This window comes from Hylobates moloch, unplaced genomic scaffold (assembly GCF_009828535.3).
Source record: "Hylobates moloch isolate HMO894 unplaced genomic scaffold, HMol_V3 SCAFFOLD_5, whole genome shotgun sequence".
Classification (NCBI taxonomy): Eukaryota; Metazoa; Chordata; class Mammalia; order Primates; family Hylobatidae; genus Hylobates; species Hylobates moloch.
In genome coordinates, this window is record NW_026652280.1 from 113,950,843 (window position 1) to 113,974,093 (window position 23,251).

General features: G+C 39.4%; 1 protein-coding gene across 10 annotated transcripts in view; it reads left to right on the forward strand.

Moving 5' to 3' along the window:
• The window catches only part of PHTF1 (putative homeodomain transcription factor 1), a 77,006-nt gene that overhangs the window by 6,400 nt on the left and 47,355 nt on the right, over positions 1 to 23,251 (forward strand). For 9 of the 10 annotated variants that reach the window (XR_009213667.1, XR_004248297.2, XR_009213665.1 and 6 more), the window contains 2 exons: positions 15,297 to 15,366; positions 15,821 to 15,979. Coding sequence is in view for 6 of the 10 variants with exons in the window: in XM_032154962.2 (XP_032010853.1) it covers positions 15,297 to 15,366; positions 15,821 to 15,979 (229 nt within the window). In the remaining 4 variants the exon portion in view is untranslated. Of the gene's footprint in view, positions 1 to 3,926; positions 4,011 to 15,296; positions 15,367 to 15,820; positions 15,980 to 23,251 lie in introns of all 10 variants that reach the window. The other variant, XR_009213666.1, reaches the window with a different exon arrangement.

The following is a 23,251-nucleotide window of genomic DNA, read 5'->3' on the forward strand; positions in this document are numbered from 1 at the left end:
GAATGGCGTGAACCCGGGAGGCGGAGCTTGCAGTGAGCCGAGATCGCGCCACTGCACTCCAGCCTGGGTGACAGAGCGAGACTCCGTCTCAAAAAAAAAAAAAAAAAATGAGATCTGAAGCATGAGTAGCAGTTAATTAGGTCAAGAACAAATATACCAATTCTACACAAACTTTTTCAGAAAATAGAGAAGGAAATATACTTCTCAGCTCATTCTATGAGACTAGTATTACCCTGAAACCTAAACCAGACAAAGACATCATAAGAACATTCGTTATGAATGTACGTGTGAAAATCTTTAACAAGATATTAACAAAACGAATTCAACAACACATAAAATGGCTCATCTACTGTGACCAGGTGGGAGTTATCCCAGGAATGCATTAATTTGAAAACAAAGTAATGTAATATACCTTATTAATAGGATAAAGGACAATCATATGATCTTCTCAGTAAATACAGAAAGAGCATTTAACAAAATTCAATGCCCATTAACGATAAACTAGGTTCTTAGGGGAACTTCTTCAACGTAGTAAAGGTTGTCTAGGAAAAGCCTGCAACAAACTTCACACTTAGTGGTTAAAGACTGAATGTTTTCCCCTAAAATCAGGAACAAAGCAAGGATATCTGCTCTTACCATTTTTATTTAACATTGTACTGGGAGTCCTAGCCAATGTAATAAGCAAAGGAAAAGAGATGAAAGGCATTGAGATGGAAAGGAATATGAAAACTGCCTTTACTCATGACAGCATAATCCCATATTTAGAAAATCTAAGAATATATATAAAAAATTACAGTAACAAATGAATGTGGCAAGGTCTTCAAATACAAGATCAGTATACAAAAATCAGTTGTATTTCTATATACCAACAATGAGTAATTCAAAAATAAAATTAAGAAAACAATTTTATAATAGCAACAAAGAATAAAACACTTAGGAATGTTTGACATAAGAAGTGTAAGATTCATACACGGAAAACTATAAAACATTGCCTAGAGAAATTAAAGAAGGTCTAAATAAATGGAATAGCGTTTCATGTTCATGATCTGGAAGATTCAATATTGTTAAAATGTCAGTTTTCTCCAAATGTATCTATATATTCAATGTATTCCCTTCGAAATTCCGGCAGAATTTTGTTTTTGGTAGAGATTGATGAGCTAATTCTCAAATGTATGTATGTAATACAAAGGATGTAGAATATTCAAAACAAATTTAAAAAGAATAGTGTTGGAAGATTTACATTACTGCATTTTTTTTTTTTCTTTTTTTTTTTTTTTTTTTTTTTGAGACGGAGTCTCGCTCTTTCACCCAGGCTGGAGTGCAGTGGCGCGATCTCGGCTCACTGCAGGCTCCGCCCCCCAGGGTTCACGCCATTCTCCTGCCTCAGCCTCCCTTGTAGCTGGGACTACAGGCGCCTGCCACCTCGCCCGGCTAATTTTTTTGTTTTTTTAGTAGAGACGGGGTTTCACTGTGTTAGCCAGGATGGTCTCGATCTCCTGACCTCGTGATCCGCCCGCCTCGGCCTCCCAAAGTGCTGGGATTACAGGCGTGAGCCACGGCGCCCGGCCACATTACTGCATTTCTAATACATCTGTTAGAACAAAATTAAAAAGATTGACGATACCACATGTTGGCAAGGTGATGGAGGAACTACAACTCTTCTACACTGCTGGTGGGCATGGAAAATGGAAAATAGTTTGGTGGTTTCTTAAAATGTTAAATATATACTTCTCACATGACCCAACATTTCCACTCCTAGGGTATCTACCTATATTTAGGGTATCTACTATATTTAACATTTTCTATCCAAGAGAAGTGAAAACATAAATACATGCAAATGTTCATAGCAGCACTATTCTTAATAGCCAGAAGTAAGAAAAATCCACGTGTCCATCAACTGGTAAATCAATTGGTATAAACAAATGTGTTATAGTCATACAGTGAAATAAAATTCAGCAATAAAAACTGTTAATACATACTGCATCATAGATGAATATAAAAAATGTTATGCTAAGTACAACATATTGTGTGATTGTTTATATGAAATTTCTAGAAATCTATAGAAATAGAAAACAGATCAAAGATTGCCTATGGATTGAGGGGAACAGGGCTTTCCTGCAAACAGGCAGAAAGGAACTTTTTGGGGTGATGGAAATGTTCTAAAACTTGAGTGTGATAATGATTGCACAACTCTACAAATTTACTAAAAATCTAAATTATTTACTAAATCTGTAAAAATGGGTTAGTTTAATAGTATGTAAATTACACCTCAATAAAGCTACTTTAAAAATTATACCAATAGAAAAAAGTAGGGAAAATCATAATATAGTACACCAAAAATGTAAATGTATACATATTCACAATTAAAATTGTTTTCTAAATTTTTAAAAAATATTTTATATTTTGTAGAGACAGGGTCTCACCACATTGCCTAGGCTGGTCTTGAACTCCTGGGCTTAAGCAGTTCTCCCTCCCTGGCCTCCCAAAGTGCTGGGATTACAGCCCTAAATTTTTTTAATTGAGAGAATATATTAAATTCACACACCCAGCCCTAAAATTTTTTAACTGAGAGAATATATTAAATCTAATGTCTAACATTATTTTCAGTGATGGAGCGTAACTTAGTCCTCCAAAATAAGCCTAAAATAAGAATTTCCCTTTTTACTACTCTTTTTTTTTTTTTTTTTTTTGGAGACGGAGTCCTGCTCTGTTGCCCAGGCTGGAGTGCAGTGCTCACAGCAACTTCCGCCTCTCAGGTTCAAGTGATTCTCCTGCCTGAGCCTCCCGAGTGGCTGGGATTACAGGCGCATGCCATCATACCCAGCTAATTTTTGTATTTTTGGTAGAGGTGGGGTTTCACCATGTTGGCCAGGATGGCTCGATCTCTTGACTTCGTGATCTGCCCACCTCGGCCTCCCAAAGTGTTGGGATTACAGGCGTGAGCCACCACGCCCGGCCCCTTTTACTATTTAGCATACTGTTTGAGATACATTTGCTAAGATGAGCAAAACATTCTAATTAATATTAATTAATATTATCTTTTCTTTTTTGTATGTTTTATTTTTAAAAATTAATATTAGAGTGAACAAAAATCACTGTTTGAAGATAGCATGGTTTTGTATTTAGAGAATAAAAAAGGCTAATCAGAAGCACAGAGACTACTTCAGCTGTATTTATAATGTTTTATTTAAGCAGGATGGTGGCCATATGATAGATGACACTGACACTCCTCATTAAAGATGACAGTTTGAGGCCAGGCGTGGTCGCTCACGCCTATAATCCCAGCACTCTGGGAAGCTGAGGTTTTTGCTTGAGGCCAGGAGTTTGGGACCAGCCTGGGCAACATAGCTTTACAAAAAGATAAAAAAATTAGCTGGGTGTGGTGGGCATGTGCCTATAGTCCCAGATACTGGGGAAGCTGGGTCAGGGGGATCACCTGAGCCCAGGAGTTTGAGGCAGTGGTGTGCTATGATTGTGCCACTGCCCTCTAGACTGGGTGATAGAGCAAGACCCTGTCCTGGAAAAAAAAAACCCCAAAATGGTAGTTCAGATACATGAACTAATCTCTCCTAAAACCTCCTTAAAAGTACAATAAATAAGAAAAAATCATGGCAGCCCGCAAGGACTAAAAGAATGGAAGAAGAGGCTACAGTAAATGAGAGCTATCAATACAATTTCGAAGGTTGGAAAATGAAGAAAGTAAAACTCTTAAGTGTCTGCAATAGGGAAAGCCAATAGGAAACAAGTAAAACCCCTGTGATTAACATCTGAAAGACTCAGGAATTAGATGTATCAGGTATATCTGTAGGAGTGAGGAAGAACTAAAGACCGGATTGTTTGAGCATGTGTGTAAGGGATAATAGACCTACCCCCAGATCTTCCTTATTCCGTGTAGCCACATAGTTACACTTATCTTCCTCTGACAGAAGACCGGATTGAAGCTTGCTCTCTGGAGAGGCTGAGCCAGAGAAGTTCTGGATTCTGGAAGACCAGAAACAAATCAGAGTCTGGTGAGATGCTGTACTAATAATGGGGATTAAGTGAAAGTCTGGTCGTCAGATTTATAATCTGCAAACAGAAGACTGGAATTTCTTTTCGTCAAAACTGAGTAACCAAAGAGAACCTAAGGATACTGAAAAGTGAAATGACTGGCCACGCCTCTATAGTGAGGTCCACTATTCAAAATGCTTCACTCATTGCACACTGAGCTTGCATTCAGTGTGTTAGTGACTGTTAGTTATAAATGGATAATTAAAGATCATCAAATATTTAAGACCTAAAGACAAAGAAGAAAAGAGAAAAGAAGCAATGCAGGAATCATAAAAACAGTGTTTTTACAGATATAATTACTACCTTTAAAGAACTGGATACTATAAAAAGACTGAGATATCGTCAGGAGATCTATTGTATAACATTGGTGACTATAGTTAGTATGTTGTATTCTTGAAAAATGCTAAGAGAGTGGATATTAAGTGTTCTCACCACACAATAACCATGTGAGGTAATGTATATATTAATTTAGTCATTCTACAGTATATATCTACTTCAGAATATGTTGTACACACTGAATACATAGAATATTATCTGTCAATTTAAAAATTAAGAATGCTTAAAAAATAGACTATAGATTAGAAAGTAGGAAGGCTAGAAAATAAAAATAATCAGAATAAATTCAGTGGTGGCTGGGTACAGTGGCTCATGCCTGTAATCCCAGCACTTTGGGAGGCCGAGGCTGATCGCGTGAGCCCAGGACTTCAAGATTAGCTTGGGCAACATGGTGAAACCCTGTCTCTACAAAAAATACAAAAAGATTAGCTGGGCTTGGCGTTGCATGCCTGTAGTCCCAGCTACTTAGGAGGCTGAAGTGGGAGATCATCTGAGCCTGGGAAGTCGAAGCTGCAGTGAGCCGTGACTGCACCACTGCACTCCAGCCTGGGCGACAGAGTGGGACCCTGTCTCAAAAATAAACACATAAATAAATAAAAATTAAAATAAATTCAGTGGAAAAGTTAGAAGATAAATTTGAGACCATTTCCCAGAAAAGTAGTATAAAAATGAACGACAAAAAAGAAAATAGCAAAGTGAGTGCAGTTCATGCAGGAAATGTAATATCCAACTAATAAATGTTCCAGAAAAAGGAAATACATGGAGAAGAAGAAATTAATAAATAATTCAAAAAGAATTGCCCCAGAAATGCAGTACTGTGTATGTATTTCCAGATTAGAAGGATCTATTGGTTGGGCATGGTGGCTCACGCCTGTAATCCTAGCACTTTGGGAGGCTGAGGCAAGAGGATCCCTTGAACCCAGGAGTTTGAGACCAGCCAGGGCAACAAAGTGAGATCCCATCTCTACAATAAAATTAAAAAGTCAGCTGGATATAGTGGTGTGTGCCTGTAGTCGCAGCTACTCAGAAGGCTGAGGTGAAAGGATCCTTTGAGCCTGGAAGTTCAAAGGTGCAGAGAGCTGTGAATGCAACACTGCACTCTAGCCTGGGCGACAAGCGAGATTCTGTCTCAAAAGAAAAAGGAAAATAAAAGGATCTTTTGAGTCATCAGCACTGAGAAACATTATCATGAAATTTCAGAACATTTGGAATTAGAGCTTGGGTTAAGCATGGAGTAGAGTGAAGGATCAAAACGGATCATGTAGACAAAAATTGGGAGTCAGAGATACTGCCCCTCAGCAGCAACTTCTAGCTCATTTGGAAGCTAAAAGATAATGGAATGTTCAGTGGAAGGTGAGGGACAATGGCACATGAGAGAAAGTGATTTTCAACCTGAAGTTTTATGCCCAGCCTAATTATTAATCAAGTGCAAAGGCACCACTGATATATTTTGAACTTCGAGTCTCAAAATTCATATCCCATACTCCCTCTCTCAGAAAGCTGTGGGAGGACATGTACTGTATTATAATCCATGAATAAGCCAGAAAGGAATTCATAGTATCAGAAAACAGGATAGCCAACACAGAGAAGTAAAAAGAATTCCAGGATAATTGCAAATGTCTCAGGATGATAGCTTATATCTGACCTAGAAAACAACCAGTCCAGAATGGAGTATGAGGACAGAAAATTTGTATAGACATCTTGAAGGGGAAAACTAAACTGATATATGTTGTGTTTGAGCATATTGGAAGCAGATATGTAACAGAGGGAGTTTAAAGATAAATTAGTAATAGAAGATTAAGTGAATGAAAAAAATGAGGCAATTATGGTTCTAGGACAAGCAAAAAATTTATGAGAGGAAAATATAATGGTTCACTACTTGGCTTAGCTGTGAACAATATTTATGTAATTATAACCCTCTAAACATTGATTTAACAAAAATTTGTGATAAAACTCTATTGGGGGAAAAAACTATAGTTTAGGAGGGCGTGCGTGTTTGGTGATGTTGTAATCATTAATAGTGTGTGGTATGTCTTGCATTGTTTTAAGCAACACACACAATTGATCCTCATGATAATCTTATGAGGTATGTGCTATTATCTTCCCTTTTTTATAGGTGAAGGAATTAAGGCATAGAAAGGCTAAATAAGAGTTATTTCCTCATCTTCAACAGTAAGAAATGAATGGATAACATCTGAAATTGATGAAAGAACTATAAACCTTTTTTTAGAAGTAAAGAGAAGAAATAGCTAGGATGTATGAATCAAGGGTAAGGAAGGGTGAGACTGGAATGTTATTTTTTCATAGCCTTGTAATATGAGTATTATTTTAGTACAAATAAAGATTTAATTTTAAAACATTTTTCCTCCAAAACCAAATAATATATTAAATGATGTTACCTGAGTAATAGGATATACGTATATTTCCATATGCGATAGGTAGATTTAGAGGTACGTATTTACATATATTGGCTATACCAATACGCTTTATTTATACCGGTGCCAAAACCAACAAATCTCCTTAGCATTTAGGCAAGAGCTTTAGAGTCAGATGGACTGAACTGTATATTATAGTAATTTTCCTAATTATTCACTACCTGTAGTTATTCTTACCTGTAAGAAGATTATATGGCTGCACTTACTGTCATGTGAGTTGCAGTGCCTTCCTATAAGAGAAGAATTCTTCCTGGCCCCACAGACTTCCACCTTGGTCATGGGATTTGCTTGGCCAGTGGAATGTGAGCTGAATGTGACCTTCCTCCCATGACCCAATACTTTTCGTTTTCTTACCTTTCCTATTCAGTGAATTGCTAAAGTACTAAAGTCAGGGTTTAGAGTTCTTCACCTTCTTTTTTTTTTTTTTTGAGACGGAGTCTCGCTCTGTCGCCCAGGCTGGAGTGCAGTGGCGCAATCTCGGCTCACTGCAAGCTCCGCCTCCCGAGTTCACACCATTCTTCTGCCTCAGCCTCTCCAAGTAGCTGGGACTTCAGGCGCCCACCACCACGCCCGGCTAATTTTTTGTATTTTTAGTAGAGACGGGGTTTCACTGTGGTCTCGATCTCCTGACCTCGTGATCCACTCGCCTCGGCCTCCCAAAGTGCTGGGATTACAAGCATGAGCCACCGCGCCCGGCCGAGTTCTTCACCTTCACACTAATCTCACATTTTCAGTTACCAATACTTCTGGATTATACCTGCTAAATATCTTTTGAGTATGAGTACTCTTCCCGGTTCATGCTTCTAATTACCTGGTCTAACCTATTGTCTACTCATCTGGTTGGCAAACTATTGCTTATGTGCAAATCTAGCTGAAACACAGCCAGGTTTAGTGCTTTACATATTTGTATTCAATGTCTGTGTCTGCTTTAGTGCCACAGTGGCTGAGTGGTTGTGACAGAGATTGTATAGTCCAGCAGTCCCCAACCTTTTTGGCACCAGAGACCGGTTTCATGGAAGACAGTTTTTCCATGGACTGGTGTGGGGGGATGGTTTTACAATGATTCAAGCACATTACATTTATTATACACTTTATTTCCATTATTATTACCTTATAATATGTAATGAAATAATTATACAGCTCACCATAATGTAGAATCAGTGGGAGCCCTTAGCTTGTTTTTCTGCAACTAGACAGTCCCATCTGGTGGTGATGGGAGACAGTGACAGATCATTAGGCATTAGATTCTCATAAAGAGCACACAACCTAGATCCCTCGAATGTGCAGTTCACAGTGGGGTTTGCACTCCTGTGAGAATCTAATGCCGCCATTGATCTGACAGGAGGTAGGGCTCAGGTGGTAATTTGAGCAGTGGGGAGTGGCTGTAAATACAGATAAAGCTTCCCTTGTTCTCTCACCTGCCCCTCACCTCCTCCTGTGCAACCCTGTTCCTAACAGGCCATGGACCACTATTCCATGCCCTGGGGGTTGGGGACCCCTGATACAGTCCATAAAGCCTAAAATGCCATCTGGCCCTTTATAGAAAAATTTTGTCCACTCCTGATTAGATTACTGGAGTAGGTTTTTTAACTTTCTAACTGCTTTCTCTTGCTTCTTATCTCTCTTTACCTTCCATCTGTTCTTTATAACAAAGCCAGGTTGTTGTTTTTTTGGTTTCTGTTTTAACGCAAATTTGATTGTTTTTCTCATATTTAAAACTGTTTCCTGACTTCCTAGTACCCTTACAATAAAATCATACTCCTAGCATGGTTATAGTTTTCACATTATGGCTTCTGCTCGTCTCACAAGTTTACCTCTCTCCCCTATGTCTTGACCTCTTTTCAATTCCACTGTGTGCTTTAGGCCTTCTCAAACTTACTTTAGTTTTACCATGCTCTCTCTTATTCCTGGGTCCTCTCATATGCTTTTCTTTCTTTCTTGCCCTGCCCTGCCCTGCCCTGCCCTGCCCTCCCTTCCCCTCCCCTCTCCAGCTCCCCTCCCCTTCCCTTCCATTCCCTTCTTTCGGGACAGAGTCTTGCTCTGTCACCCAGGCTAGAGTGCAGTGGCAGGATCTTGTCTCACTGCAGCTTCCACCTCCCCGGTTCAAGGAATTCTCCTGCCTCAGCCTCCCGAGTAGCTGGGACTACAGGCTCATAGCCACTACTCCTGGCTAATTTTTGGCATTTTAGTAGAGACAGGGTTTTACTATGTTGCCCAGGCTGGTCGCCCTGAGCTCAGGGAATCTGCCTGCCTCAGCCTCCCAAAGTGCTGGAATTACAGGTGTGATCATATGTGTTTCTTGATTCCTCATTTTGCTATATCCCATGGGCAACTTTACAAGTTCTTATATATCCTTCAGGTATCAGGTTAGATACTATTTTTCTTTGTGAAAATCTTTCTTGGACTTCTTAAATGTGAATAAGGTGTCCTTTATGGATGTTCCTGTAGTGCTGTACTTGCCTTGTAATTGTTATTTTGTTGTTCATCATATGCCCCAAATCAGGGGTAACTTCCCTCTCTGTACCGACTGTATAGATAACTCAATTCTTTTGATGGCAATAAAATAGAAAATTTCAGCACAGTAGGAAATAGAGATTTGTCACAGGGTTTCACTTGTTTTTTATTCCTTGTTTAATACAAAGTCCAATTATATTGCATCAATACCTCCAGTGTTTTTGTTCCTCTTCCAAAAAGTGGGGACTTCATTTGTCAAGTGGTTCTGAGCTTGTGATGATGTTGCACAGTTATGTTGGGGGCAAACAATAGAGAGGGCTGCGTACAGCCTACAGCTGGGGATCTGCAGAGTTTCCAGACCGCTACTCTGGCAACTAGTGATTATTCTGATTCTCTCCTGCAATCTTTTCCTGGGCTGCTGAGGTAGAGGTTGTGGCCAATAAGGAAATCCACTCATAATGCCCATTGAACCTCAAAGTTAAGCAGTCTTGTTTGATTTAAACAAAACCTCTCTCTACTTTGATTAGGGATGCATTTTATGTCATATAGCGAAAGGCAGGATAGTGTAGTGGTTAGAGTACAGACTTTGGAATGAGAATGACAGGGTTGGAATCTCTGCCTTGGTTGCCTTATCTGTAGAGTGAGGATAATAAAGGTACCAATCTCATAGGACATTTATGAGGACTAAATAAGCTAACTTAAGTACAGTCATGTGCCACATAATGATGTTTCTGTCATCAATGGACCTCATACACAACAGTGGTCCCATAAGATTATAATGGAGCTGAGAAGTTCCTATTGCCTAGTGATTTTGTAGCCATCATAAAGTCATAGCACGACACATTACTCATGTGTTTGGAGTGATGCTGGAGTAAACAAACCAAATGCACTGTCAGTCATAAAAAGTATAGCATACAGTTATGTATGGTAGCTAACACTCGATAATGATAATAAGTGACTATATTACTGGTTTATATATTTACTATACTATACTTTTACTTGTTTAATTTTAGAGTGGACTCCTTCTATTTATTAAAAAAAATCAGTTAACTGTAAAACAGTCTCAGGCAGGTCCTTCAGGAGGTATTCCAGAAGAAGGCATTGTGATCATAGGAGATGACAGCTCCCTGTGTGTTATTGCCCCTGAAGACCCTACAGTAGGACAAGTTGTGGAGGTGGGAGACAATGATATTGATGATCCTGACCCTATGTAGGCCTTGGCTGTGTGTGCGTGTGTTTTAGTTTTTATTTAAAAAATAAAAAAAAAAAAAAAAAAAAAAAAAATCTTATGAAGATATAAAGAAAATGTGTGTTTCTAAACTGTTATTACAAAAGAGTAAAAAAGTTAAAAAATTATAAAGCTTATAAAGTAAAAGCATTACAGTAAGCTAAGGTTAAGTTATCATAGAACAGACTGGGTGAGGTGGCTCATGCCTGTAATTCTAGCACTCTGAGAAGCCACAGCAGGAGGATCACTTGAGACCAGGAGTTTGAGACCAGCCTGGGTGACAAAGCAAGACCCCTTCTCTACAAAAACAAACAACAACAACAACAAAAACTCCTTGGGAGGCTGAGGTAGGAGGATTGCTTGAGCCCAGGAGGATGAGATTGTGGTGAGCTGTGATCGTGCCATTGCACTATATCATGGGCAACAGAGCAAGACTGTCTCAGAGAAAAAAAAAGTTATTATTGTAGAAAGGAAGATTTTAAAAAATGTGTAGCCTATGTTTACGGTGTTTATAAAGGCTACAATAGTGTACTACAGCAGTGTCCTAGGCTTTCACTTTCACTGACCACTCACTCACTGACTCACTCAGCAACTCCCAATCCTGAGAGCACTATTCATGATAAGTGCCCTATACAGGTGTACCATTTTTTATCTTTTTTTTTTCTTTATTGAGACAGAGTTTCACTCTTTTCGCCTAGGCTGGAGTGCAATGGCGTGATCTTGGCTCACTGCAACCTCAGCTTCCCAGGCTCAAGCGATCCTGCCTCAGCCTCCTGAGTAGCTGGAATTACAGGTGCCCACCACCACGCCCAGCTAATTTTGTATTTTTAGTAGAGACAGGGGTTTCATCATGTTGGCCAGGGTGGTCTTGAACCCTGACCTCAGGTGATCCTCCTGCCTCGGCCTCCTGAAGTGCTGGGATTACAGGTGTGAGCCACCGCACCCAGCCCCATTTTTTATACCATCTCTTTACTATACCTTTTTTAGGTTTAGACACAAATACCACTGTGTTTAAAATTGCCTAAATATTCTGCATAGTAATATGCTGGGCAGATTTGTAGCCTCGGAGCAATAGGCTGCCATATAGCCTAGATGTGTAGTAAGCTATATCATCGAGATTTGTGTAAGTACACTGTATGATGTTCAGGCAACAGTGAAATCACTTAAAGATGAATTTCTTAGAATGTATCCCTGACATTAAGTGATGCATGACTCTATGTAAAAGTGCTTAGGATAGTGCCTGGCATGTACTTCCTCTTATTATACATACATGCATGGTGGAAGATAAAGCAGAAGGATTCTAAAGTATGGAATGTGTTTTTTACTCTCCCTCAGTGCAAAATATACAACAGTATATGGTGACTTTTCTAATCTCCCTTAAGATCAGTAGTCATAAATTTATTAATGATTTCTATCCTTTTAGGAAATAAAAAAACGGGGATATTCAGAGGGCATTTTCCTGAGAAACCCTTGTACATTTGGCCTTATTGTTTGTCTTCCCTTCTGTACTGTACATTCTTTGAAGATAGAGCCATGTTTTGACATATTATTTTATACCTAGCTCAAGCAGATTATCTGATATATAGAAGATACTTGTCGAATATTTGTTGACTGAGTGAATAAATGTTTCGATTGCTAAGGGAGCTTTGGATAATTTTACCTCTAGTTAATGCTAATTCTAACTCTGTAACATTGTTGGAGAAAAGTCTAGAAAGCAAAGAAAGTAGAAAAATTATTTTGGCTCTAAAGTGATGGGGAATAGCACTGGTACAAATGTCCAGAAAGCTTAGCACTGGGACAAATGTCCAAAAAGGTAAAAAGTAATATTTTTACCTTTAAATTTTTAATTTCTGATTTTGAATATAGTACACAAGATAATTGTTATTCTCATGAAAATTATTCATGTTTCAAAAATTAGCGTACATGTTTCTTCAAAGGATTTTTTCCTTGAGTTGCCTCATTTTCTTTTTTTTTTTTTTTGAGACGGAGTCTCACTCTGTCGCCCAGGCTGTAGTGCAATGGCATGATCTCGGCTCACTGCAGCCTCCGCCTCTTGGGTTCAAGCAATTCTCTGCCTCAGCCTCCTGAATAGCTGGGATTGCAGGCGCCCGCCACCACGCCCAACTAATTTTTTTGTATTTTTAGTAGAGACAGGGTTTCACCATCTTGGCCAGGTTGGTATTGAACTCCTGACCTTGTGATCCACCTGCCTCGGCCTCCCAAACTGCTAGGATTACAGGCGTGAGCCACCACGCCCAGCAAAGTTGCCTCATTTTCAAATTTTGATTCCTTCTTTAATTTTATTACATTTAAGGTTTTAGAACATTTTTCTGTAAAATCTACAGCTTATGGTGAGTTGAATATATAAGATTCACAAGAGAAATTGACTCATCTGTTTAAACAAAGCTAAAGATAAATACTGGTTCAATGTCCATAATAGGTAAACAGCAAATTACGGTAACCTTTAATTTTGGCATTAATTTTAATGATTGAATATCTAATTTTTAAGACGTAATTAAGAATTAGCATGTGCAAATTATTTTATTTTTATTTTTTAAATTAAGGGACAGGGTCTTGCTCTGTCACCCAGATGAGAGTGTAGTGGTGTGATCTCAGCTCACTGCAACCTCCACGTTCCCAGTTCAAGTGCTTCTCCTGCCTCACTCAGCCTCCTGAGTAGCTGGGATTACAGGCGCCCACCACCATGCCCAGCCACTTTTTGTATTTTTAGTAGAGACAGAGTTTCAGCATGTTGTCCAGGCTGGTCTCAAACTCTTGACCTCAAGTATCCTCCCACCTTGGCTGCTCCCAAAGTGCTGGGATTATAGGGGTGAGCCACTGCGCCTGGCCACTATTTCTCACCATATACAAAAATCAAGCCAAAATAGATTAATGATTTAAATGTAAGACCTGAAACTGCTAGAAGAAAACATAGGGGAAATGCTTCAGAACATTGGTCTGGGTAAAGATTTTATGGAGAAGACCTCAGAAGCACAGGTAACAAACAAAAATAGATAAATAGGATTGTATCAAACTAGAAAGCTTCTGCACAGCAAAGGAAACAATCAAGATTGAAGAGACAACCTACAGAATGAGAGAAAACGTTTGCAAACTTTTCATCTGAAAAGGGATTAATATATATAAGGAACTCAATAGCAAAAATCCAGATACTTCAATTTTAAAATGGATGAATGAGCTGAATAGACATCTCTCAAAAGAAGACAATACAGATGGCCAACAGGTATATGAAAAAATGCTCGATATCACCAATCATCAGGGAAATGCAAATCAAAACCGCAATGAGATACCACGTCAACCTAATTAGAATGGCTATTATCAAAAAGACAAAAAAAAAAAATGCTGGCAAGGATGCAGAGAAAGGGGAATTCTTATATACTGGTGGTGTGAATGTAAATTAGTACAGCCATTATGAAAAACAGTCTTGTGGTTCCTCAAAAAACTAGAAATAGAACTACCATATGATCCAGCAGTCTCAGTATATATCCAAAGGAAAGATAATCTGTGTGTTGAAGGGATATCTGCATTCCTATGTTTATTGCAGCACTGTTCACAATAGTCATGACATGGAATTCAGCGTACATGTCCATCAACAGATGAATGGATAAAGAAAATGTGGTATATATACACAATGGAATACTATTTAGCTGTTAGAAAGAATGAAGTTGTGTCATTCATGGCAACATGAATGAAAATGGAGAACATTATGCAAAGTGAAATAAGCCAGGCACAGAAAGATAAATACTTCGTGTTCTCACACATACATGGAAGCTAAAAAGTTGATCTCATAGAAGTAGAGAGTAGAATAGTAGTTATAGAGGTGGGGAAGTGTAAGAGGGAGGGAATGACAGATAGCCAATGGTTGGTTAACAAATACAAAAGTACAGCTAGATAGGAATAAGGTTTAGTGTTCTGTAGCACTGTAAGGTGGCTATAATTAACAACAATTTATTATATGTTTTCAGATACCTAGCAGGATGGATTTTGAATGAACCCAACACAAAGAAATGATAAATGTTCAAAGTGATAGATATAGTTTGATCATTACACATTGTATACATGTATTGAAATATCACATTCTACCCCATAAATATGCACAATTATAACGTGTCAAAAATAGTAGAAGCAAAAAAAAGATGAAAGTTATTTGTTTTTGAGGAGTGAAATTCAGAGGAGAGGAGAGATGGCTCAGGGGACTCTATGTTTTTCACGTATTGATCTGTTGGCACTGTTTGAATATTTTAAAAAGTGATAAAGTATATTGATGCATTAGTGGAGAGGATTAAAAACTAAAACAAAATATGTATTAATGGCAAGTTCCTTTAAGAAGCTTTAGGATTAACGTGTCCCCAGTAAAAGGGAATCAGATATAGAGAAAAAGAAATGTAAGTTTATTTTTTGTATTTAAAAGGGCTTTTCTGGCTGGGCGCAGAGGCTCACACCTATAATCCCAGACTTTTGGGAGGCCGAGTCGGGTAGATCACCTGAGGTCAGGAGTTTGAGACCAGCCTGGCCAACATGGTGAAACCCCATCTCTCCTAAAAATACAAAAAATTAGCTGGGCTTAATGGTGGGCACCTGCAATTCCAGCTACTTAGGAGGCTGAGGCAGGAGAATCCCTTGAACCGGGGAGGCAGAGGTTGCAGTGAGCCAAGATCGTGCTATTGCACTCCAGCCTGGGCTACAAGAGCGAAACTGCGTCTCAAAAAAAAAAATAAATAAATAAAAGGGCTTTTCTTTATTTCTGGTTTTGTTTTTGTTTTGTTTTATCCTAGGGTTTGAAAAACAAACCGAAAAAGATGGGCCACATAAAGCCAGACTTGATTGACGTTGACTTAATCAGAGGTTAGTCTTAAAATTGTTTTTTATGTACATTATTATTTCACAGGGATGCTTAATTTTCAATATCTTCTCTATGTGATGGTATACTTTAATTTCTAAATGTAACACTTTTATCATTCAGGCTTTAGCACTTTTTCCACCTCTGCCTTAGTACTGTGTGGCTCTATAAATTACATGCATACATGTAAAAGAGGGATGAACGTAGAGACTTGCTGTTGTGTAATTAAGATAAATATGTTGTTTAACATTCAAGTAAGCCTGACTTATTTTGAGCTTCTGTCCTAGTGATTGAGGCAAGAAATGATTACATTTAACAAACATCTAAGAGGGTTTTTTTTTTAACTGAACAGGTTGTGTGCTGATTTTTGCACTCACCTGTTTTTAATGTGGTGCTACAGGTGGCCTTCAATACAGTGTATATAAATGTTTGATGTTTTGTTTTATTGTATGTTTAAAGGGTCAACATTTGCCAAAGCAAAACCTGAAATTCCATGGACATCTCTGACTCGGAAGGGGCTTGTTCGAGTTGTATTTTTTCCATTGTTCAGCAATTGGTGGATTCAGGTTACCTCTTTAAGAATCTTTGTTTGGCTGTTACTACTTTATTTCATGCAAGGTAATTGGAGGAATTGGAATAAGCAATGACAGTTTCTTTTTACTGCTTTTGCTATTAAATAATGAAGACCTACTGTTTTTACATTTACCCTTTCATTTGACAGTTTAAAGTACACAGGAATGAAGAGACATATGCCATTCGGGGTTCATATTAAAATTATCTGCTACAAGAGAGCAAACATACTTGTGTAACTCTTTCTCCTCACTTGACTTCGTTTCTACCTGTCTCACTGGCCAGGCCTTCTCAGTCTTTTCTTGTGTCTGACCTTTGAGCCTTTGAAATTGGGTATGTGTGTTTTTTGTTTTTGTTTTTGAGATGGGGTCTCTCTCTGTCACCTAGGGTGGAGTGCAGTGGCATGATCACAGCTCACTGCAGCCTTGACCTCCCAGACTCAAGCAATCCTTCCACCTCAGCCACCCAAGTAGCTGGCACTACAGGTGTATGCCACTGTGCCTGGCTAATTTTTGTATTTTTTTGTAGAGACAAGATGTTGTCATGCTGCCCAGGCTGGTCTTGAATTCTTAGGCTCGAAAGTGTTGGGATTACAGGTGTGAGCCACCACGTTTAGCCTGAATATTGGATTACCTAAAGTTTGCACCCTAGGTTCTGTTCTCTAAGTAGTCTCATTAAGGCCTATTGCTTTAAATACAATTGATATAGAGGTGATTCCCAAATCTATATCTTCAGGCCAGATCTCTCTGCTGAACTTCAGACTTATAAATCTAATTGCCTACTTTGACATTTCCATATGGAGATTTAATTGGTATCTTGAAGTTAATTATATAAAAAATGGAACTCTTGTGTGTGTGTGCACTGCACACATGTGCATGTGTGTGTAAACCTGTTCCTCTTTATGTCTCCAATTCATTAAATGATACTATCACTCACCCAGTATTCAGGTGAAAAATTAAATCTTCCTATTCTACCCTACCATCAACTCTCACACGTAATATGTCACCAAGTCTGTGAGTTCTTCCTCCAAATCTTTCACTCTGTTTATCCCAGTCTCTACTGCCATGATCATTGTCCACAGCACCAGCATTTCTTTGCTTAGACCACTAGAATAACATCTACTCTGAGCCTTCTTTCAACCAACCATTCTTTCCACAGCAATTAGCAAAATCTTTTAAAAACAGAAGCCATATAATGTCATTTTCCTTCTTAAAACCCTGTAGTGACTTCTGTTGACCTTAGAATAAAAACCCAAAGTTCTTACCATGGCCTATAATGCCCTACAGGACCTGGTCCCTGCTCTCCTCTCAGACATCGTCTCCTACTATTTCTTACCACTCTGCTTGTGCTGGCTGTAGGCATAATGCCCTTTTTTTTGTTCTTCACACAGAGCTGTTTTGTTTTGTTTGAAGCATTTGGAGTTTGGTTCTTTTTTCCCAGGCTGGAGTGCAGTGATGCGATCTCGGCTCACTGCAACCTCTGCCTCCTAGGCTTAAGTGATTCTCGTGCCTCAGCCTCCCAAGTAGCTGGGATACAGGTGTGCGCCACCACGTCCAGCTAATTTTTTGTATTTTTAGTAGAGATGGGATTTCGCCATGTTGGCTAGGCTGGTCTCGAACTCCTGACCTCCAGTGATCCACCCGCCTCAGCCTCCCAAAGTGCTGGGATTACAGGTGTGAGCCACTGTGCCCGGCCGTTTGAAGCATTCTTAAGGCTTTTCAAATGGCTGGCTTTTTTCTCACCTTTAAATCTCAACTGGGATGTAACTTTCATAAAGAGGCCATTCCTATCTATATATCTTTTTTTTTTTTTTTTGAAGCGGAGTCTCGCTCTGTTGCCCAGGCTGGAGTGCAGTGGCGCAATCTCGGCTCACTGCAAGCTCCGCCTCCCGGGTTCACGCCATTCCCCTGCCTCAGCCTCCTGAGTAGCTGGGACTACAGGTGCCCGCCACCACACCCAGCTAATTTTTTGTATTTTTAGTAGAGACGGGGTTTCACCATGTTAGCCAGGATGGTCTCGATCTCCTGACCTCATGATCTGCCTGCCTCAGCCTTCCAAAGTGCTGGGATTACAGGCGTGAGCCACCGCGCCTGGCCTCCTCTCTGTATTTCTAAGTAGTCCTAATACCCTCTAGTCACTATCACAACAATCAATTTTAATTTCTGGGTTACACACCACTACCTGATGTTTTCTGTGTGCAGGGACCCAATATATTCTCTTTACGACTGTATCCCCATTGTCTACCAAGGAAGTAGGCAGTATATACTATGGTTACACCTGTGCAAAAAGACATGATTAGAACAAAGAGTAGGAGAAAGTTGGGTTAAGGTGAAAGAATTATGGGTTCTTTTCTTTTATTTGTGTCAGTTAAAAAATTTTTTAAGTTATAGAGTGAAAAATATATGTATAAATTTACAAATCTATAGGTTTAATTTTTTTAAAGTTGTGAAAGTGTCACCTATTAGAATATCTGTAATGGAAATGTTCCTCGTCTGTGCTGCCCATTATAGTAGCTACTTAGCCATATGTGGCTATTGAGTATTCAAAATGTAGTTAGTGTCAGTAAGAGACTGAATTTTAAATTTTATTTGATTTAAATTAAGTCTTCATAACGGCCATTTTAATGGCTGCATGATAATTCATCGTATGGGCATACCATCATTTAAAACTATCATTTTAATGTCTGTACAGTCTGTCATATGTAGAGTCATATGTAGAGTCTATCATATGGATTTATCATAAACATCTTTATATAGCTGCCTTTTTTTTGGAGACAGAGTCTCATTCTGTTGTCCAGGCTAGAGTATAGTGGTGGTGATCTTGGCTCATTGCAACCACTGCCTCCCAGGTTCAAGTGATTCTCTTGCCTCAGCCTCCCAGGTAACTGGGACTACAGAGACACACTACCATGCCTGGCTAATTTTTGTATTTTTAGTAGAGACAGGGTTTCGCTATGTTGGCTAGGCTGGTCTTGAACTCCTGACCCCAGGTGATCCTCCTGCTTTAGCCTCCCAGAGTTCTGGGATTACAGGTGTGAGCCACCACACCTGGCCTATATAGCTTTTAATAGTCCATTATGTAAGAGTACTGTAATTTACATAACCTTTCTGTGTGAGTCTGTTCAGGCTGCTATAAGAAAAATACCATAGACTGGGTGGCTTATCAGCAACACAAATTTATTTCTGACAGTTTTGGAGGCTGTGAAGTCCAGGATCAAGGTGCCAGAAGATGTGGTATCTGGTGAGGGCCTGCTTTCTGATTCATAGGTGTCAGTCATCTTGCTGTGTCCTTACATGGTGGAAGGGGCAAGGGAGCTCTTAGGAGTCAGTTTATAAGGCCACTTCTATAAGGGCACTCATCCCCAAACTATAACCAACTGGTTATATGTGACTGGGGACCTCTCTAACATGCTTTCTCACTTTTTACAATGTGGATAGGCTGAGAACTTTTCAAATCTTTAAGTTATGCTTCCGTTTTGCTTAACAATTCTGTCTTTTAAGTCATTTCTCTCTTCTCACATTTTACTATAAGCACATAGGAAGAGCCAAGCTGCACCTTTAACACTTTGCTTAGAAATAGCTCCAGCTAAATATGCAATTTCATCACTTGCAAGTTTCACTTTCCACAGAATCCTAGACCACAAATACAGTTCAACAAGTTCTTTACCACTCTGTAACAAGGATTGTTTTTCCTTCAGTTTCTAGTAACATATTATTTCTCATTTTTATCTGAGACCTCATCAGAATGGACTTTACCTCATATTTTACCAATATTCTGTTCATGGTTACTTAGGTATTCTTTAAGAAGATTGAAGCTTTTTCTCTAGCTCCCCTCTTTTCTTTCTTTGTTTTTGTTTGTTTGTTTTATTTTGTTTTTCAAGACAGAGTCTTTCTCTATTGCCCAGGCTGGAGTGCAGTGGCGTGATATTGGCTCACTGCAACCTCCACCTCCCGGGTTCAAGTGATTCTCCTGCCTCAGCCTCCCGAGTCGTGGGGATTACAGGCACCTGCCACCATGTCTGACTAATTTTTGTATTTTCAGTAGAGATAGGGTTTCACCATGTTGACCAGGCTGGTCTCAAACTCCTGACCTCAGATGATCCACCCGACTTGGCCTCCCAAAGTGCTGGGATTACAGGTGTGAACCACTACACCCGGCCTCCTCTTTTCTTTCTGATTCCTCACCAGAATCTCTTTTAAAACTGTTTAAGGCGAGCTAGGCTTTTTCTACTATGTACCTCAGTATTCTTCTAGTCTCTACCCATTACCTACTTATAAAGCTGCTTCCACATTTTTAGGTATTTGTTATAATAGGACCCCCATTCTCAGTACCAATTTCTGTCTTATGCCACTTGGGCTGGCACAACAAAAATATCATGGCCTAGGTGCCTTATGAATAACAAAAAGTTATTTCTCACAGTTCTGAGAAGTTCAGATCAGAGCACTAGCAGATTCAGTGTCTAGTGAGGGTCTGCTTCTCTCTGGGTCCTCATGTTGCTGAAGGGGCACAGGAGCTCTCTGGAGTCTCGTTAATAAGGTTACTAATCTCATTCATGAGAGCTCTGCCCTCATGACCTAATCAGCTACCAAAGCCCGCATTTCCTAATATGATTACATTAAGGATTAGGATTTCAATATGAATTTTGTTGGGGACATACTTTATAGCATCTTCCCATATTGTGGGCATTTAGGTGGTTTCTATGTTTTTCTATTAATAATGCCACCAGGAACAAAGTTTTCCTTATTTTATATTATTTCTTTGGGATTTGTTCTTTGAAATAGAATTAACAGCTCAAAGAATGTGGACATTTAAGGCTTTTAGTACATATAATGAAATTGCTGGTGGCACAGTCTTTTTGGAAAGCAATAGATGAGAGTACCTGTTTTACCATGGTCTTACCAGCATTATTATAATTTTAAAAATTGTTATCTAGGTGGGGGGCAGTAGCTCAAGCCTGTAATTCCAGCACTTTGGGAAGCTGAGGTGGGAAGACTTGAGGCCAGGAGTTTGAGACCAGCCTGGGAAACATAGCGAGATCCCATCTCTTAAAAAAAAAAAAAAAATTAGCCAGGCATGGTGCAAGCCTGTAGTTCCAGCTACCTATGAGGCTGAGGTGGGAGGATCACTTGAGCCCAGGAGTTCGAGGTTACAGTGAGCTATGATTCATCACTGTACTCTAGCCTGGCTGACAGAGTAAGACCCTGACTGCATCTCTGCCTGCCCCCTCAATAAAAGATTGTTACCTAATTTGACATGCAAAAAATATTTTGCTTGTTGAATATGCATTTCCTTGGTCACTTGTAAGGGTGAAATTAAGTATTTTTTCCACACATTTATTATTAAATTATTTATTCCTTCCTTGTTGATAGATACTGCATCATATTGAGAGAAAATTTCCATATATGCCATGGTCTGTTTCTGGACTGCATATTCTGTACCATCAGTTTTGGTTATTCTCATACCTATGCCATATATTAAATTTTCATATTTGCCACAGTATGTTTCTGGACTACATACTCTGTACCATTAATTTCTGGTTATTCTCATATCTATGCCACACTGCTTTCATTACTACAGCTGTTTAATATGGATTAACATTGAGCAGGAAAAAAATGTTTTTTCTTTTGAGATGGAGTCTCACTCTGTTGCCCAAGCTGGAGTGCAATGGTGTGATCTCGGCTCACTGCAACCTCTGCCTCCTGGGCTCAAGCAATTCTCCTGCCTCAGCCTCCCAAGTAGCTGGGATTACAGGAGTATGCCACTATGCCCAACAAATTTTAGTATTTTTAGTAGAGATGGGGTTTCCCCATGTTGACCATGCTGGTCTCGAACTCCTGACCTCGTGATACACCTGCCTCGGCCTCCCAAAGTGCTGGGATTGTAGGCCTGAGCCACCACCCCTGGCCAAGTATTTCTTCATTATTCTGCTTTCCCACATTTTCTCTCATGCTTTCTTGTTTATCCTTTCCAAAATAGGTTGGCATTATTTTATCGTGATTAAAACCAAAAGACCCCCCAGAACCAACAATATAGGAATTTGGATTGGAATTCTCTGATTATCCCCTTTCTGCAACGCACATACACAAATATAGATGTATACATATATTTTTGGAGGATGGACAGAAAATTTGACTTCTTTACAATATTCTCTTTGCTATACAGAAATATGATATTGCTCTCCTTTTAATCAGGACTTCTTTTTTTTTTTTTTTTGATTGAGACGGAGTCTCGCTCTGTTGCCCAGGCTGGAGTGCAGTGGCTTGACCTCGGCTCACTGCAACCTCTGCCACCCAGGTTCAAGTGATTCTCATGCCTCAGCCTCCTGAGTAGCTGAGACTACAGGTGCGCGCCACCATGCCTGGCTAATTTTTTTGTATTTTTAGTAGAGATGGGGTTTTGCCACATTGGCCAGGCTGGTCTCGAACTCCTGACCTTAGGTGATCCTTCCGCCTCGGCCTTCCAAAATGCTGGGATTACAAGTGTGAGCCACAGCCCCTGGTCTTAATCAGGACTTCTGTTTATCCCTCAGTAAAGCTTTGCAGGATTTTTTCTTTCCTTTTTCTTTTTCTTTTTAAATAGAGACAGGGTCTCACTCTTACTCCCAGGCTGGAGTGCGATGGCGTGATGGTATTTCACTACAGCCTTGAGCCCAGGCAATCCTGCTGCCTCAGCCTGTTGAGTAGCTGGGACTGTAGGTGTGTGCCACCATGCTCAGCTGGTGTTTTTTATTTTTTAGAGATGGGCTCTCGCTATATTGCCCAGGCTGGTCTTTGAACTCCTGGCATCAAGTGATCAAATGATCTTCCTGCCTCAACCTCCCAAAGTGTTGGAGTTACACATGTGAGCCACCACACCCAGCCCTGGATTTTTTTCTTATAAGGCCTGCTTAGATCTTGTTAAATTCAATTTTTTTTATTGTGGTAACATATACACAACATGAAATTCACCATCTTAACCATTTCTCAGTGTAGAGTTTAGTGGCATTAAGTATACTGATACTGGAATACAACCATCACACACCGTTTATTTCCAGAAATTTTTTCATCTTCTCAAACTGAAACTCCATACCCATTAAACTCCTTATTTCCCCTACCCATAGTCCCTGGCAACCACCATTCTACCTCGTCTCTATGATTTTGACTACTCTGGGAACATCATATAAGCAGAATTATATAATAGTTGTCCTTTTGCAACTGGCTTATTTCACTTAGCATAATATCCTCAAGGTCGCCCATGTAGAATGTTTCAGAATTCTTCCTTTTTAAGGCTGAATTGTATTCCATTGTATGTAGATACCATGTTTAGTTTATACATTCATCT